Here is an 18937-nt window from a genome sequence, read left to right on the forward strand (position 1 = left end):
CCGACTGTCCGGTGCCCTGCAGTGATTCCTCCCTGAAGGGGTTTCCACCTTCCCTGGAGAATAGAGATAGTAGGATGATTTTGGATGACTTAGTGGATGTTCCTATTCTTGACCCTACTGAGCAGCCATGGAGGCACGTCACTCGCCGTGAAAGTTGAAAGCAGCAGCCTTTGGCAATAGGGGCCTTCTTGGCAGTGGTAAGCCCGGACCGGATACATACTTCAAACAGCTTCACCACCCTGGATCCAAAGGTTCTGGCGCCTTCGTCCCTGGGGACTTCCACTTTGAGATCAGATGCGGCGGTACCTGCATCTTCGTCCCATGTTCTGTCTTTCTCTCTGGTGGCTTCTACCTCGGTTTCAGATCTTCAGAGCTCCCACCTTCATTGGGCCATGAGGGTATCTGGGCGAAAGAAAGTCCGGACCTCCTCAGCCATTTCACCAGCTTTCATCATCGGTAGCTCTATGGTGAGAAACATCTCGGTACCCGGGGAAAAAACCCTGTGCTATCCCAGAGTACAGGACATTACGAGGCTCTCTCATACCATTCTCCGACAGCTGTTGGGGGCTGATGCTGTCGTAGTCCATGTAGGATTAAATGGCATTAGGAGGGCTAGCTTGGAACTGCTGAAAATGGATTTTGAAGAACTGATTCTGGCTCTGAAAGATTCCAAAAAGCGGCCAGTTATTTCAGGCCCGGAGCCATCACTGGCCACGGCTGTGAAAGATTCAGCAGGCTACTGGTATTACACATCTGGCTAAAATACTACTGTAGATCTGTTGCATAGCTTTTATAGATAACTTTGACACCTTTTGGAAACAGAAGATGCTCTACAGGAATGATATGAGTCCATCCAAATCATCTTGGCTCCTGGACCCTGCCCACGGATTTTAAGCCCTGCTCAGATAATCCCTACCATTGTGTTGCTGAGTTATCGTAGTGCTCTTGCAAATGTGCATTGTCCCAGGGCCGTTGGCAGTCATAATATGAGTAACCTAATTTATGTCCTTCTAACTCCCTTCAATGTCAATCCTACAGCTATTGTATGCATTAATCATGCGCCTATGAACCTGAGGTATACTGTTAGCACTGAGGCGGATTGCCCTAGTAGGAAGTCCACTGTCTGCAGCTCACCTTGCATTATCAGCTCAAACATAAATATCACTGTCATCTCTACCACTGATAAGCCGCCCAGTAAAGCAATAAAACAACCAAGAATTCCAGAAAAGTGCTAAAAATAGCCCACATTAAACTGGTACATTCAGACTAGACTAGGTTTATGGGCGTGAAGGGCAAAACAACCGACAAGTACACTTCTGTTCAAAAGTTTGTTGTCACTTGGAAATGTCCTTGTTTTTGAAAGAAAATCAATATTTTTGTCCATTAAAATAACATAAAATTGATCAAATTTGTGTAGATATTGTTAATGTTGTAGCCGGAAATGGCTGATTTTTAATGGAACATCTACATAGGCTTACAGAGGCCGATTATCAGCAACCAACACTCCTGTGTTCCAATGGCACGTTGTGTTTGCTAATTTATCATTAGAAAACCTTTTTGTAATTATGTTAGCACAGCTGAAAACTGTTGTACTGATTAAAGAAGCAATAGAACTTGCCTTCTTTAGACTAGTTGAGTATCTGGAGCATTTGTGGGTTCGATTACAGGCTTAAAATGGCCAGAAACAAATACTTTCTTCGGAAACTCGTCAATCTATTCTTGTTCTGAGAAATGAAGACTATTCCATGCGAGAAATTGCCAAGAAACTGAAAATCTCGTACAACTTTGTGTACTACTCCCTTCACAGAACAGCGCAAGCTGTCTCTAACCAAACTGTTCGGACGCTACATACATTTTTTTTATTATGCGAATTAGCATTCCCCCAGTCTTGCCAAACACCTTGGTATTTGTATTATATTCTAAGTTTGAACCGTCCAGAGTAGTGGCTACTCTGGACGGGCAGGCGGACAGGTGCAGGCAGCGATCGGTTGAAGAGCATGCATTTAGTTTTACTTGCATTTAAGAGCAGTTGGAGGCCACGGAAGGAGAGGCTTTGAAGCTCGCCTGGAGATGAGTTAACACAGTGTCCAAAGAAGGGCCAGAAGTATACAGAATGGTGTCGTGTGCGTCGAGGTGGATCAGAGAATCACCAGCAGCAAGAGCGACATCATTGATGTATACAGAGAAGAGAGTCGGCCCGAGAATTGAACTCTGTTGCACCCCCATAGAGACTGCCAAAGGTTTGGACAACAGACCCTCTGATTTGACAGACTGAACTCTATCAGAGAACTATTACTTGCCTAGAAGGTTCTCAGCTATGCTTTTCGTGGCTGTTTACCACCACAGACAGGGGACGTCACGACGGAGGTGTCTGTTGGAGAAAAAAAAAACAATGTGCTACCACAATGCTATTTCACAGTAAACAAATGAACAACTGCACGTTTATAGGGATGGACATTCAACATGTGCGAGACTTACACGAATGACTGATGATTGGCTGAGAGAAATTGATAAAACGTTTGTGGGATCTGTTTCATTAGACTTCAGTGCAGCTTTTGACATTTTTGATCATAATCTGCTGCTGGAAAAACATATATGTTATGGCTTTACATCCACTTCTATATTGTGGATCAAGTGTTACCTGTCTAACAGAACACGGGGGTGTTCTTTAATGGAAGCCTATCCAACATAATCCAGTGAGAGTCAGGCATTCCCCAGAGCAGCTGTCTAGGACCCTTACTTTTTTCAATCTTTACTAATGGCCTGCCACTAGCTGTGCATAAAGAATGTGTGTCTATGTATGCTGATGACTCAACACTATACACGTCAGCTATCACAGCACATGAAATCACTGCAACACTTAACAAAGAGCTACTGTCAGTTTCAGAATGGGTGGCAAGAAATAAGTTAGTCCTACATATTTCAAAAACTAAAAGTATTGTATTTGGGACACATTCACTAAACACTAAACCTGGTCCAAACATATTGATGCAACAGTAGCTAAGATGGGAAGTGGTCTGTCCATAATAAAGCGCTGCTCTGCCTTCTTAAGAACGCTATCAACAAGGCAGATCCTACAGGCCCTAGTTCTTTCGCACCTTGACTACTGTCCAGTAGTGTAGTCGGGCACCACAAAGGGGACTGTGAAGAGACACTTGCACAGGCAGACACTTGCATACACGCACGATAACATACGCACAACACACACACGTACACAGATTTTCTGTTGTAGATATGTGGTAGTAGAGTAGTGTCCTTGGCAGCGGCTAATGGGGATCCATAATAAATACAAATACTAATAAAATCATTAAACGTCTTGAAGGAATAACCTCTCTCCCTTCACTCTTCTTTTCTCCCTTCTTTCCTTCCTTTTAACTTTCTTTCCTTTCTACCGTCCTTCCTTCCTACCCGCTATTCTTACTCCCTCTGCCCTTCATTCTCCCCTTTCTCCCCACCTTCCGCCTCTCTACTCTTCCTTCTTTCCCTTTATCCTTTCTTCTCCCTCTTTGTCAGGCTGATTGTGCGCAGCGGAAACAACTCCATGTCTCCCCTGCTCTTTGACTCAGACCTGGACGATGTGCCAGAGCGTGGCATCGTGAGCGAGGGCTCCATACTCTACCTGGAGCTCACGGCCGACTCCTCTTCCATCCCGTTACTACTAGCTCTGCGCTATGAGGGTGAGACCTTAAAATGCTCCCAACATCAGTACACACAGTTTCTCTTGTCTCTTTCTCACTCTTATTTGTAATTGACTGTGATATGACTGTGCAATACAGACACTGCTGCTTGCTTTAGTTTAGGGCTGTCCACGACAAAAAAAAAAAACATTTTTGGGGTCGATTGAGAGTCGTTGTGTTCTTTCGACCAATAGATGGGTCAAAATGTTTAAACTTTTTTTTCCATATATGTGTTTGAATAAAACCAATTACGTATGCACTGAGCTTGTCTGATGGTTTAAGCACACTGTTTGATTAAGTCACACAAATGACTCAAGAAAGAGCCCAATAGTCACACTGTTAAAAAAATTGACTGGGGCACGTTGTCTCGCTCTCCTCGCATGCATGTGACCAATAGGGCCTGACCTATAGCCCACCATAATCGCATCAATAAATTGGTTATAACAAACTCCGAACACAGTAATGTCAACAGCAAAATGGAGGCAGAGGACGGAAAAAAGAAACACGAAATGGGCGAATGTTTACTAGTTGCTCAGCAGGGAAAGGGGAAGTCAGATCTGTAGAAGACATTTTACTTAGCTTTGGAAACTACTGAAGATCAAGAAAAAGGAGTATATTGGAGCAAGTGTTACGTTAGTATTGTGTGTGCCAAACAGTTGCTGTTTTTTCGGAACAGTGTAAACAACACCAAATAAATAAATGTACCAGAGAGTCAGCTCTAACACAAAATAAACAATATAGAGCCTTTATTATAGCAGACAAAAAATAGTTGCATGCATTCTTGAATTGCGGTACAGTCATCCCTGGGGCGGAGTGGTGCCTGGGAGAAGGTCAATCCCACAGTGATATGGTCGGTGCGGCAGCAGCGAAGTGGCCTGGGCCTTACTGAACACCTCCCGGGGGTCCTGGTACTCCGCGGGAATGGTGGAGAGGTCCGGGGCAACTTCCGAGCTCCCAGGAAGATGTCCCGAGGCAGGCTGCGCTGACTTCAGGCCATGAGCTTGGCAGAACGGTCTCCAGCCCATGATGGCACCGGCAGACCAGTCAATGAAGGGATTGTGTTGCTGGAGCCAGGAGAATCCAAATACCCTGGGAACCTGAGGAAACTTAATGAGCAGGAACTGGATCATTTCGCTGTGGTTCCCTGACCCACCTAGGTTGATGGGGGTGGTATTGTGGGTGACCCGGCCTATAGAGTGCCCGTCCAGTGCTCTAACGTCCATGGGAATGGATAGGGGCTGAGTGGGGATATCCAACTCGGAAGCCAGGGTAGCATCCATAAAACTCTCAACGGCCCCAGAGTCAATGAGTACCCAGAGAGATTTTGACTGGTTCCCCCACAGCAATATGGAATGAAAGGAGGTGCAAGTAAGGGGAGAGGAAAAGATATCCGTATGGCCCGCCAAAGTACTCACTCCTACCGGTGAGCCTGGTCTTTTAGTGGACAGGTGGAGACGAAATGACCTGTAGTCCCGCAATACAGGCAGCTCTTAGTGTAAAGCCTGTATAGCTGTTCAGCTGGAGACAGCCTAGCTCTGCCTAGTTGCATGGGCTCAGGAAGAGGTAAATCGTCAGTCTTTGGAGGCCCTTGGGGGAACACAGGTAGCCTCGGGTTCTCTCGACAACGGAGCCGTCGGGGACTTCCGGGATACCTTGGAGGCGAGGTGGAATCCATGGACGGGCGGGCAAAATCGAATCTCCTCTCCTTCCGTTGTTCCTGTAGTCGCCCATCAATCTGAATGGTCAAGGCGATGAGCGAGTCAATATCCGTCAGTAGCTCTTTTACTTCCTCCGATATGCTGCGCAGGAACATGTCGGACAGTGCATCCAGGTTCCAGGCACTCTCAGCTGCCAACGTGCGTAATTCCATTGTGTAGTCTGCCACACTGAAGCCTCTTTCCCAGACAATGCAGCATCAAAAACTGTATTTTCCTTTGCCACAAACTCCTTCAGACTGAAGCATATGGCCGAATGTTGTTCCCATACTGCCGTAGCTCAGGCCAGAGCCCTCCCGGACATCAGCGTGATTAGGTACGCTATCTTATTTATAATACAGGGGCAGGCAAATGACAGGTCAAATACAGGCAGGTAGTCCAGAGAAGGTGCAAAGGGTCCAGAACGGCAGGCAGTCTCAGGGTCAGGGCAGACAGGCGTCAATAATCCAGTGAGGTGGGGTAAGGTATAGAATAGCAGGCAGGCTCAGGGTCAGGGCAGGCAGAAACATCAAAACCAGGAATGACTAGGAAACAGGAGCAAGAAACAGACAGGAGCCGGGGAACAAATGCTGGTAGGTTTCACAAACAAAACAAACTGGCAAAAAAACGAACTGGCAATAAACAGACAGAGAACACAGGTATAAATACATAGGGGATAATGCACGTTGTGTTAGCTAATCCAAGTTCCGGGATGCTGGCCTTCTAGGCAGAGTTGCAAAGAAAAATCCATATCACAGACTGGCCAATAGAAATAAAAGATTGGCAAAAATTGTACGAGATCTTCAGCTTCTTGGCAATTTCTCGCATGGAAATGCCTTAATTTCTTAGAACAAGAATAGACTGAGTTTCAGAAGAAAGTATTTGTTTCTGGCATTTTGAGCCTGTGATCGAACCCACAAATGCTCCAGATACTCAACTAGTCTAAAGAAGGCCAGTTGTGTTGCTTCTTTAATCAGTACTACAGTTTTCAGTTGTGCTAACATAATTGCAAAAGGGTTTTCTAATGATAAATTAGCCTTTTAAAATTATAAACTTGGATTAACTAACACAATGTGCCATTGGAACACAGGAGTGATGGTTGCTGATAATGGGCCTCTGTAAGCCTATGTAGATATTCCATAAAAAATCTGCCGTTTCCGGCTACAATTGTTATTTACAACATTAACAATGTCTACACTGTATTTCTGATCAATTTGATGTTATTTTAATGGACAAAAAATGTGCTTTTCCTTCAAAAACAAGGACATTTCCAAGTGACCCCAAACTTTTGAACGGTAGTGTACATAATATAACCATTTACAATTTCAGTATCATGTCTTAGAGTGATGGACTGTGCCATTCCTGTGGCCTCCGCAATGGATTAGTCCACTTAGACTGGCGTGAATCAGGGGTGAATCATGTGCACCATGAAAAAAAAAAAAACATTGCGACTGCTCAACTAAAGAAATCTTGGTCGACCATCAACCAAACAATCGACCGGTTGACTAAATGGGATCAACCCTGCTTGAATTAATCTTATATTATGCATTATCCTACTTCTCTCCTCATATTCACACGTGCAAACTGTTTTATCTCTCTCGCTCTCTCTCAGCCTTTGACGGGGAACACTGTTATGAGCCCTACTTGCCCCATGGGAATTTCAGCGGCAGTGACATCACCTTTCCGTTGGGCACCACAGTCACCTTCTCCTGCTCCCCGGGCTTTGTCATGGAGCAGGGCTCTGGGGTCATTGAGTGTGTGGACCAAAGCGATCCACACTGGAATGAGAGCGAGCCTGTGTGTAAAGGTAATACCATTGAGTACTACCATTACATTATGATAATTTGTTTATAAAGCCCCTTTCATTCACTAAACTAAAAACTAAAGACAATAATACAAGTAATGTTACAATAACTTTTTTTTCCTGTGCTTACTACCCCACACCCTCTCTTCCCACCCCCTCTCAGCTTTGTGTGGGGGAGAGTTGACCGATCCCTCCAGTACTGTTCTGTCCCCCGATTGGCCACAGAGCTACTCCAAGGGGCAGGACTGTGTGTGGCAGATCCATGGCAATGAGGAGAAGCGCATCGAACTGGACATCCAGATGTGAGTTTGACCTCACCAACACCCAACAGGCATAATTCTGGTCTTTGAAGCTGTGGTTGAAGCATTTGGGAGAGGGAATTGTTCTCCTTTAATTTTCCCATGCCTCTTTTGCTTCTGAAACCTCACTTGCATAACATGAGCGCTCCCTTTGCATAGTTTTTTCCCCCACCACACAAGAGGTCCATATGATGGAGGTAGAACTCAAAATAAGCATGTTTATTTAGAAACGTGCATGTTTTGTAAGGAATATACTTGAGGGTTAAAATGTAGGTCGAACAATGTGAGCCTTGCGTTTCGCTGCTTCACTGATGGCTACTTCCGTGGCTGGTGTAGCGACGTCTTTTTGATTATAACCGGGTGCATTTCAACTGTGACTGACAGACATAAAAAAAACTGATGTGATGCTTCCAGTGAAGTTTTTATTGTAAGGATTAGAAATGACAATGTTTGTGAGAAGCTACGTTTTATTATGACATTTTATGATTCCATTTGAAGTGACATTGTGATTTAAAGGGAAAGTTGTTTTCCTCTCCATGTATTTTGTCGCTCTCAAAGTTTGAATATCCGCCACAACGACGTTCTCACCATATTCGATGGTCACGACCTCATGTCCCATGTGATTGGCCAGTACCTGGGGTCACGAGAACGTTTCCAGGTCGTGTCAGGTGGTTCTGAGGTCACTATTCAGTTCCAGAGTGACCCTGACGACTCCTCATTTATTCTCAGCCAGGGGTTCCTTATTCACTACCGTGGTACGTACACATACAGAACTTTTACATACAGAGAATTACATACACATAAACGACATGATATGCAAAACATTGATTGCCCATACATGACATCACACAAATACAAAAATCTACATTTTCCTGGCATATATTCAGTGAAGCAAAATGTTAATAACTTTGATACATATATGAACAGACGATACGATTACGTATTCTACCTCAATTGTGTGTTCTACACGATATATTTAAATCTGACTGTTCTGTAACATTATATACTCCTGAACAAGCACCTGGTTTATCCTACATCTGATGACATCTTCTTTTTCATCCAGAGGTAGAGCCTAATGACACCTGCCCTGCCCTCCCTCAAATCGAATTTGGCTGGATTAGCTCCTCCCACACCTCTCCCGTGAGGGGGAGTGTGTTGACCTATCAGTGCCAACCGGGGTATGACATCAGTGGCTCTGACATCATCACTTGCCAATGGGATCTTTCCTGGAGCAACAGCCCACCCACCTGCATCAAAGGTGAGCTAAAGTGCGTTCCTGCCCGACTACATTGCTGACGCATGCCAGATCATATATTATAGCAATCTGGTGCCCAACGGCACAGTCAAAGTGGCATGCATTCATTGGTTGATGCAATGTAACAGCTGAGTAGGGGAACACAACCCTATACTTCAAACAACACTTCGGATGTGTTTGAGAGCCTCGATTTGACTCTGTTGCACATCACCGACTGAGCATACTAGCTGATTTACAAATCACTTTACATCTTAGAGGTTGAGTAAGACCTACATTCAATCAGATCGAGCATTAACTGGCGATAGCCAAAACCCGCATAGCTGATGTTATGGTGGTGTCGGAGGTGGAACTGCATTGGAGCGTTCAAATCAGTGAGCAGCTGCTCTTGATCATTGTCGCAAAGCCTCACCCGTCTCACATGTTAGAAGTTCAGAACGAGAAAGTGTAGGCTATATAGAAATAATGACGCTCAAATAAAAAATAATTTAAATAATGAGGATTTCTCTCAGCCTAATCAAGGTGTAGATTACATCTCATATTCCAGTGTAAGCAAGGCAACATGGGATTTATCTTAATGCGACTCTGAGCAGCCAATGTCAATGTCCGCTTTATTTTATTTTTTTCAATTTTACCTTTATTTAACACATTCTTATTTTCAATGACAGCCTGGGAATAGTGGGTTAACTGCCTGTTCAGGGGCAGAACGACAGATTTGTACCTTGTCAGCTCGGGGGTTTGAACTCGCAACCTTCCGGTTACTAGTCCAAAGCTCTAACCACTAGGCTATGCTGCCGGTAGAATACCAGGAGCCGTTTGTAGATTTGACAGCTGTAACGCAGTTCCACTTCCGACACCGTCAAAACAACCACTATGCAGATGTTGGCTAGAGCCTTTGAAGATTGCAGAATTAGGGTGCTGTTAAACATTATTAAAAGTCTCAATTTGACATATCACTTTACATATGCGTTTTGGGAGAAATTTACATTTTTCAGAATTTGATGACATCCTTTTTCTGCACAGCAATTTGAAGAAATGGACTATTTTCTAAAGTTATTGTTTTACTATATTTATTTGTTGTCTAATATTAGAAGGCTCTTTAAAGCAATTTGAGTTGTCAATGTGTCAATGCATTGCATATATATCTGTTCTTAATTCAAGGCGTGGTTTCTTTTCAGACAAATTAATTAATGCAGGGAGTAAAAGAGGAATAATAGGCTACTGTCTGTAGTCATAAAAACAATTAGGCTAAATAAATGTATATTATTTTGGGGGGGATTGGCTCTCAGAACTCATTAAGAGGCGGCTTCTATCGTCTATAATCATTCATTGAGACATGTAAACACAAACGGGGAAGTTTGGGGCCATGTGGCAGAGAGTGACGTCGGCGCTGGAGATGGGGGTGTGAGCAGGTGGGTCTGGGCAGGTGTGATGTAGGTGCCATTTGTATGTGTAAATAAAGCCAGTTTATTATTCTGAATTATTTATTTATGTTTTTAGAGGAAGAGAAACCAAAGCCCCCTGTGACTATTTTTCGAAAATAGTTAGTCCACAAGTATAATTGCGCCATCGTATTTACCCAAGTTCTCGCTCAACTCCAAGACCACCCACCAGCAAACATTTTTGGGTCCTGATGCCGGACTCTATAGAGACAAGAGAGACTCTCAGACTGAAACATTCACACCTCCATTAATTTATGAATAGATAGTCAATTTGTGCCACAGTTTAGACTACCGATAGATCAGTGTTCAAACTCCCCCTTGTGATAGTGGCAGATTGTGGTAAATTGCACCACACTATCTACCACAAACGGTCACGGCATAAGCTCAAAACCTTTAAAGGAAGAACCGCTGTAGCTATAGCTCGCCAAATGCTAACCGGAGTGCTAACATTACTAGTAGCAGTAACCGTAAAATCCAGGTATAATGGCAAACACAAACATTGGCTATCATGATATCCTGCAAGTTGTCCGCCAATAAAGATCAGGTAGTTCAGCAAAAATAAAGACATACCTTGAAATAAATAATGACATTAATCTGATTCGTATTTCACCATTCATTTCTGCAAAACATACAGTGTTGGAGTTGCTGTAGCTTGCTTGCTAACGATCTAGCTAGCTTATTCCATCAGCAAACACCATGCTAAATCTGAATGGGCCAGCTTGTTTTGCATGGCTAGTTGCACTTAGATAGCTGTCTATCTTAGTTTTTAATCATCTACTAGTAACATGACATAACATTTTAGGGCACTTTAGTACCTACTTACCCGATTCACCTCCATCACAGAAGTCGTCCGCCGTCTTGCTGTAACACTGGTGGTGTCAGTGGACTTGGAGCCAGCAGAATTTAACTGTGGGCAGAGAACTGTTTCATTTTTTTTTTATTATTACCCTTTTTTCTCCTCAATTTTGTGGTATCCAATTGGTAGTTACAGTCTTGTCTCATCGCTACAACTCCCGTACGGACTCCGGAGAGGCGAAGGTCGAGAGCCGTGCATCCTTCGAAACACAACCCAACCAAGCTGCACTGCTTCTTGACACAATGCCCACTTAACCCGGAAGCCAGCCGCACCAATGTGTCGGAGGAAACACCATACACCTGGCGACAGTGTCAATGTGCACTGCACCCGGCCCACCACAGGAGTCGCTAGTGCTCGATGGGACAAGGACATCCCTGCCGTCAAATCCTAACCCGGACTATGTTGGGACCATGGGTCTCCTAGTCGTGGCTAGCTGCGACAGAGCCTGGACTCTAACCCAGAATCTCTAGTGGCACATGGCAATGCAGTGCCTTAGACCATTACGCCACTTGGGAGGTCCCGAAGTGTATAATTATTATACTTCTTAAAAATGTTTTAATCCATTTTCATTGTTAGATATGTGGAAATATACAGTGCATTCGGAAAGTATTCAGACCCCTTCACTTTTTCCATATCTTGTTACGTTACAGCCTTATTCTAAAATATATATTTTTTAAATCCTCATCCTCAAAGCTCATCAATCTACACACAATACCCCATAATGACAAAGCGAAACCATTTTTCTGGGGATTTTTTTGCAAATGTATTACAAATAAAAACAGAAATACCTTATTTACATAAGCATTCAGAACCTTTGTCATGAGACTCGAAATTGAGCTCAGGTGCATCCTGTTTCCATTGATCATCCTTGAGATGTTTCGACAAATTGATTGGAGTCCACCTGTGGTATCAGATATGAATGTAAGACCGAGATGCAGACCACTTCGGATAACGAATAGTTTAATAATCCCAAAGGGACAGGCAAATAGATAGGTCAAGGCAGGCAGGTGTCAATAGTCCAGAGAAGTGGGGGAAAGGTACAGGACGGCAGGCGGGAAGGTCAAGGGTCGAAACCAGGAGGGCGAGAAAAAGAGAGATTGGGGAAAAAGCAGGAGCTGAGACAAAATGCTGCTTGGCTTGAACAAACAAGACGAACTGGCACAGACAGACAGAAAACACAGGTATAAATACACAGGGGATAATGGGGAAGATGGGCGACACCTGGAGTGAGGTGGAGACAATCACACAGACACGTGAAACAGACCAGGGTGTGATGTGTGGTAAATTCTATTAATTGGACATGATTTGGAAAGGCACACACCTGCCTATATAAGGTCCCACAATTGAACAGTGCATGTCAGAGCAAAAACCAAGCCATGAGGGCGGAGAAATTGTCTCCACAGATCTGGGAAAGGGTACCAAAAAATGTTTGCAGCATTAAAGGTCAACAATAACACAGTGGTCTCCATCATTCTTAAATGGAAGAGGTTTGGAACCACCAAGACTCTTCCTAGAGTTGCCACCCGGCCAAACTGAGCAATCAGGGAGAAAAGCCTTGGTCAGGGAGGTGATCAAGAACACAATGGTCACTCTGACAGAGCTCCAGAGTTCCTCTCTGGAGATGGGAGAACCTTCCAGGAAAGGACAACCATCTCTGAAAAACTCCACCAGTCAGGCCTTCATGGTAGAGTGGCCAGATGGAAGCCACTGTTCAGTTTGCCAAAAGGCACATAAAGGACAATCAGACCATGAGAAACAAGATTCTCTGGTCTGATGAAACAAATATTTAACTGTTTTGCCTGATAGCCAAGTGTCTGGCTCATCACCTGGCTAATACTATCTTTACGGTGAAGCATGGTGGTGGCAGCATCATGATGTGGGTTTGTTTTTCAGCGGCAGAGACTTGTCAGAATTGAGGAAAGATGAACAGAGAAAAGTAGAGATTCTTGAGGAAAACCTGCTCAAGAGCTCAGACCTCAGACTGGGGTGAAGGTTCACCTTCCAACAGGACAACAACCCTAAGCACAGAGCCAAGACAAAGCAGGAGTGGCTTCGGGACAAGTCTCTTAATGTCCATGAGTGACCAAGATAGAGTCCGGACTTGAATCTGATCGAACATCTCTGGAGAGCCCTGAAAAGAGCTGTGCAATGACGCTCCCCATCCAACCAGACAGGGGTTGAGAGGATCTGCAGAGAAGAATGGGATAAACTCCAAGTGCAGGTGTGCCAAGCTTATAGTGTCATACCCAAGAAGACTCGAGGCTGTAATCGCTGCCAAAGGTGCTTCAACAAAGTACTGGGTAAAGGGTCTTAATACTTATGTAAATGTACTATTTCGTTTTTTAATACATTTGCAAAAAATCCTAAAACCTGTTTTTACTTTGTCATTATGGGGTATTTTGTGTAGATTGATGAGCGGAAAAAAATATAAAAAAATAAGGCTGTAACGTATTTTTTTAGGGAAAAAGTCAAGGGGTCTGAATACTTTCTGAATGCACTGTATTGTGCAACCTTCCCTTTAAAGGTAATTATTTATTGTACCAACAACATCTGCAAATCCCAATAAAACTATCACGTTTCGAAGTTTACTGTCCTTGCTTTGTCCAACAACACTATTTTGAATCTAGCAAATACGTTTTGTGGTTCAGAGTGCACTATTTATTTAGTTCCATAGTGCAAATATTTGCTAGCAAGTTTCTCACACTGGATTTATTTTTTATTTCACCTTTATTTAACCAGGTAGGCTAGTTGAGAACAAGTTCTCATTTACAACTGCAGCCTGGCCAAGATAAAGCAAAGCAGTGCGACACAAACAACAACACAGAGTTACACATGGAATAAACAAACATACAGTCAATAACACAATAGAAAAGTCTATATAGAGTGTTTGCAAATGAGGTAAGATAAGGGAGGTAAGGCAATAAATAGGTCAAAGTGGCGAAATAATTACAATTTAGCAATTAAACACTGGAGTGATAGATGTGCAGAAGATAAATGTGCAAGTAGAGATACTGGGGTGCAAAGTAGCAAAAAAATATGATGAGGTAGTTGGATGGGCTATTTACAGATGGGCTATGTACTGGTGCAGTGATCTGTGAGCTGCTCTGACAGCTGGTGCTTAAAGTTAGAGAGGGAGATATGAGTCTCCAGCTTCAGTGATTTTTGCAGTTCGTTCCAGTCATTGGCAGCAGAGAACTGGAAGGAAAGGCAGCTAAAGGAGGAATTGGCTTTGGGGGTGACCAGTGAAATATACCTGCTGGAGCGCATGATACGGGTGGGTGCTGCTATGGTGACCAGTGAGCTGAGATAAGGTGGGGCTTTACCTAGCAAAGACTTATAGATGACCTGGAGCCAGTGGGTTTGGCAACGAGTATGAAGCAAGGGCCAGCCAACAAGAGCATACAGGTCGCAGTGGTGGGTTGTATATGGGGCTTTGGTGACAAAACGGATGGCACTGTGATAGACTGCATCCAATTTCCTGAGTAGAGTGTTGGAAGCTATTTTGTAAATGACATTGCCGAAGTCGAGGATCGGTAGGATAGTCAGTTTTACAAGGGTATGTTTGGCAGCATGAGTGAAGGATGCTTTGTTGCGAAATGGGAGGCCGATTCTAGATGTAATTTTGGATTGGAGATGCTTAATGTGAGTCTGGAAGGAGAGTTTACAATCTAACCAGACACCTAGGTATTTGTAGTTGTTCACATATTGTAAGTCAGAACCGTACAGAGTAGTGATGCTGGACGGGCGGGCAGGTGCGAGCAGCGATCAGTTGAAGAGCATGCATTTAATTTTACTTGCATTTAAGAGCAGTTGGAGGCCACGGAAGGAGAGTTGTATGGCATTGAAGCTCGTCTGGAGGTGAGGAGGTGGTTAATTAACACAGTGTCCAAAGAAGGGCCAGGGTGGAGCCATGGGTGGAGCAGGGTGGCCATGGGTGTAGCCATGGGTGGAGCAGGGTGGTTGCCTAGCAACCAGACCTGGGTTCGAATGCTATCTCTATGAAAACAAAAAAAACTATGTTTTAAGTGAGAAGTCATTGGTCTGAAGCCGAGACATAAAGGAAATTCATGAGCACCACAATGCCTGCTCTATCAAGGTTTTCCAGCACACAGCTTTGACCTACAATTATACTTCAAACAATGAATAGGCATGTTGTTTAAGATTTAAACCTCATCAAATCTTGATGTGCCGTGTGGAGATTATAAGAGTACATGGCCATTAAGGCCAGATCGTTCTTCAAGATGTTCAAACGTTCATAGATGACCAGCAGGGTCAAATAATAATCACAGTGGTTGTAGAGGGTGCAACAGATCAGCACCTCAGGATGACGAGCATTCAGAGGTTGAGACAGCAGGTGAGTTAGAGAGAGAGTGAGAGAGAGAGAGAGAGAGAGAGGGAGGGAGAGAGAGAGGGTCGAAAACAGCAGGTGCGGGACAAGATAGCACGTCTGGTGAACAGGTCAGGGTTCCATTGCCGTAGGCAGAACAGTTGAAACTGGAGCAACAGCATGACAAGGTAGCACCTCTGTTGAACAGGTCAGGGTTCCATAGCCACAGGCAAAACAGCAGAAACTGGATCAGCAGTACAACCAGGTGGACTAGGGACAGCCAGGAGTCAGGTAGTCCTGAGGCATGATCCTAGGGCTCAGGTCCAGAGAGAGAGAGAAATAAAAATTCCTTCAGAAAGTATTAACATCCCTTGCTAACAAAGCAAAAAGTTAAAATAGATATCATTTTTGTATACCTACAGGGGTCCTAAAATTCCAAATCAAATGGCTAAATTATGAAACAATTTCATATGTTAGCTTAGTAGATATTGCGATCGAAGGGCTTAGACTTACAGGGGTTAAAGTGGTAACTACTACATTTACATGAGCCAAGTGATAACAGACAGAGTTGTTAGTTGGACTCAAGTCTACCTGAGTCACAAATTTGATGATTTGAGATTCGACTTGACAGAAAATAAAATGACTTGACTTGGACTTGAGACTGATGACTTGAAATTATTTGGCCAGGTTTGTAATGTTGTGGCACAGAGACTACGTGGATTACTCTAAACGCCAAAAAACGGCAACAGATTGGCTAGTGAAAAGCACAGTGATTGGGCTCTATGATTGGTCCAGCAAACACAGGTCGGGTGGTGAGCTGGCAAACAGATTTTTGATTTTCTGTACAGCTATAGGATCTGGTGCAGAGCAAACGTCAAATTATAGGAAGAGAGGATTGTCATAATAAATAAATATGCAGCTCCAAAAATGGTTTGGTAATCAAGAATATTAACTGTTTACTTTGCAAACTCATCAGCAATGGGGCAACAATTACTAGCATAGACCTACTGGTATTTTGGTACGTAACAATTGCTTGAAATTGATCATTTACATATGAAGCTTGCATTTGGAATTGGTTTGAAATGAATTATTACTATGGCACCATACTCCCGCCAGTGGAGAGTGCATTTTTTCTATCTTGTTTAAACACATAGGCCCTTACTGGGGTCCAGCAACAATAAGGCAGTTATAAAAAATATGACATTACATAAGAAATTGTGATTGACAGCTCAGGAGTTTCATGTATCTCTTTTCAATATAAACAGTTAATCGTACTATGGTTCATAAGTTCATACGGATTCAACATGATATATGTGGCGCCAAAATGTATTTAATTTAAAAAATATATATGTTATGATTTTCTCAAGTAATTTTTTAAAATAAAAAATCCTGCATATACTGTATGTACATACACGGAGTGTGCAAGACATTAGGAACACCTTCCTAATATTGAGTTGCACCCCTTTTTGCCCTCAGAACAGCCTCAATTCGTTGGGGCAGGGACTCTACAAGGTGTTGAAAGCGTTCCACAGGGATGCTGGCCCATGTTCACCCCAATGCTTCCCACCACAGGAGGCTGCTGAGGGGAGGACAGCTCATAATAATGGCTGGAACGGAGCAAATGGAATAGAGTCAAACACATGAAAACCATGTGTTTGATGTATTTGATACCATTCCACTCATTCCACTTCAGCCAATACCACAAGTCCACCCTCCCCAATTAAGGTGCCACCAACCTCCTGTGCTTCCCACAGTTGTGTCAAGTTGGCTGGATGTCCTTTGGGCGGTGGATAATTCTTACCAGCAGCGTTGCAGTTCTTGACACGCTCAAACCGGTGCGTCTAGTAGATAACCCATTCAATGGCACTTAAATCTTTTGTCTTGCCAATTCACCCAATGAATGGCACCATACACAATCCATGTCTCAATTGTTTCAAGGCTTACAAATCAATCATCTACATATCAGAAAATAGGTGTGCTGTTGTTCACTCATTTAGCTCTGTTTCTTCTGTAGTGCTAGGGTAGATTTAAAAAAAAAATGTATACAAAATTTTACGTCATGTCTTGTGTTATCGTCCGCAGTCCAGCAATGTCCTGATCCGGGGGAGGTGGTGAACGGAGCGCGTTCGGTACGCCCAGAGTCTGGATTCGCTGTTGGAACAGTTGTACGCTTCTCCTGTAACCAGGGTTACCAGCTGGAGGGCCCTGGCCAGATCTCCTGCCACGGACGGGATACAGGCACCCCCAAGTGGAGTGATCGCAGCCCCAAATGTGTCTGTGAGTCACTCCCCTGGGTGTTTGTCTGTGTGTGTTGAGATTGATGTCAAACACTGCAATTCTATTGGACTCACACCCCTGGATTTTTCCCACATTTTGTTGTGTTACAAAGTGGGATTAAAATGGATTTAATTGTCTCTTTTTTTGCCAGCGATCAACACATAATACTGTAATGTCAAAATGGAAGAAAAATTCTAACATTTGTAAAAAAAAAAAAGATATATATAATAATTAAAAAGTATGAAAAATAAAACACTGAATCTGGATTAGATAAGTATTCAACCCCCAGAGTCCATACATGTTGCATCAGCTTTGACAGCAATTACAGCTTTCTAGACAAGTCTCTAAGAGCTTTCCACACCTGGATTGTGCAACATTTGCCCATTATTATTTTCAGAATTCTTCAAGCTCAGTCAGATTGGTTGTTCATCAATACTAGACAACTATTTTCAGGTCTTTGTCATAGGTTTTCAAGCAGATTTAAGTCAAAACTGTGACTCGGCCACTCAGGTACATTCCCTGTCTTGGTGAGCAACTATGTTATTGTCCTGCTGAAAGATGAATTCATCTCCATCTGGTGGAAAGCAGACTGAACCTTTCCTCTAGGCGTTTGCCTGTGCTTAGCTCAATCACATTTATTTTTTATCCTGAAAAACTCCCCAGTCCTTAACAATTACAAGCATACCCATAACATGATGCTGCCACCACTATGCTTGAAAATATGGAGAGTGGCACCCGGTAATGTGTTGTATTGGATTTGCCCCAAAAGATTTTGCCACATATTTTGCAGTATTACTTTAGTGCCTTGTTGCAAACAGGATGCGGGTTTTAGAATATTTGTATTCTGTATAGGCTTCATTTTTTCACTCTGCCAATTAGGTTAATATTGTGGAGTAACTACAATGTTGTTAATCCATCCTCAGTCGTTTCCTATCACAGTCATAAAACTCTATAACACCTTTGGCCTCATTGTGAAATCCCTGAGTGGTTTCCCTCCTCTCCTGCCTGTATCTTTGTAATGACTGGGTGTATTGATACACCATCCAAAGTGTAATTTATAACTTCACCTTGCTCAAAAGAATATTCAATGTCGGTTTATTTTCATTTTTACCCATCTACCAATATATCTTTGTGGTTGAAACTGTGTTTGAAATTCACTGCTCGACTGATGGACCTTACGGATAATTGTATGTGTGGGGTACAGAGACAAGGTAGTCATTAAAAAAGAATGTTAACTTTTATTGCGCACAGATTGAGTCCATTCAATTTATGTGACTTGTTAAGCACATTTTTACTCCTGAACTTATTT

General features: G+C 43.2%; 1 protein-coding gene across 3 annotated transcripts in view; it reads left to right on the plus strand.

Moving 5' to 3' along the window:
• sez6l2 (seizure related 6 homolog (mouse)-like 2) overlaps nucleotides 1-18937 on the plus strand; it is a 55013-nt gene that overhangs the window by 30593 nt on the left and 5483 nt on the right. For all 3 annotated transcript variants that reach the window (XM_052518327.1, XM_035770560.2, XM_052518328.1), the window contains 6 exons: nucleotides 3514-3677; nucleotides 6984-7178; nucleotides 7339-7477; nucleotides 8033-8229; nucleotides 8538-8732; nucleotides 17434-17628. In XM_052518327.1, the coding sequence (XP_052374287.1) occupies nucleotides 3514-3677; nucleotides 6984-7178; nucleotides 7339-7477; nucleotides 8033-8229; nucleotides 8538-8732; nucleotides 17434-17628 (1085 nt within the window). The remainder of the gene's footprint in view (nucleotides 1-3513; nucleotides 3678-6983; nucleotides 7179-7338; nucleotides 7478-8032; nucleotides 8230-8537; nucleotides 8733-17433; nucleotides 17629-18937) is intronic.

Source organism: Oncorhynchus keta, chromosome 5, assembly GCF_023373465.1.
Source record: "Oncorhynchus keta strain PuntledgeMale-10-30-2019 chromosome 5, Oket_V2, whole genome shotgun sequence".
Taxonomy (NCBI): Eukaryota; Metazoa; Chordata; class Actinopteri; order Salmoniformes; family Salmonidae; genus Oncorhynchus; species Oncorhynchus keta.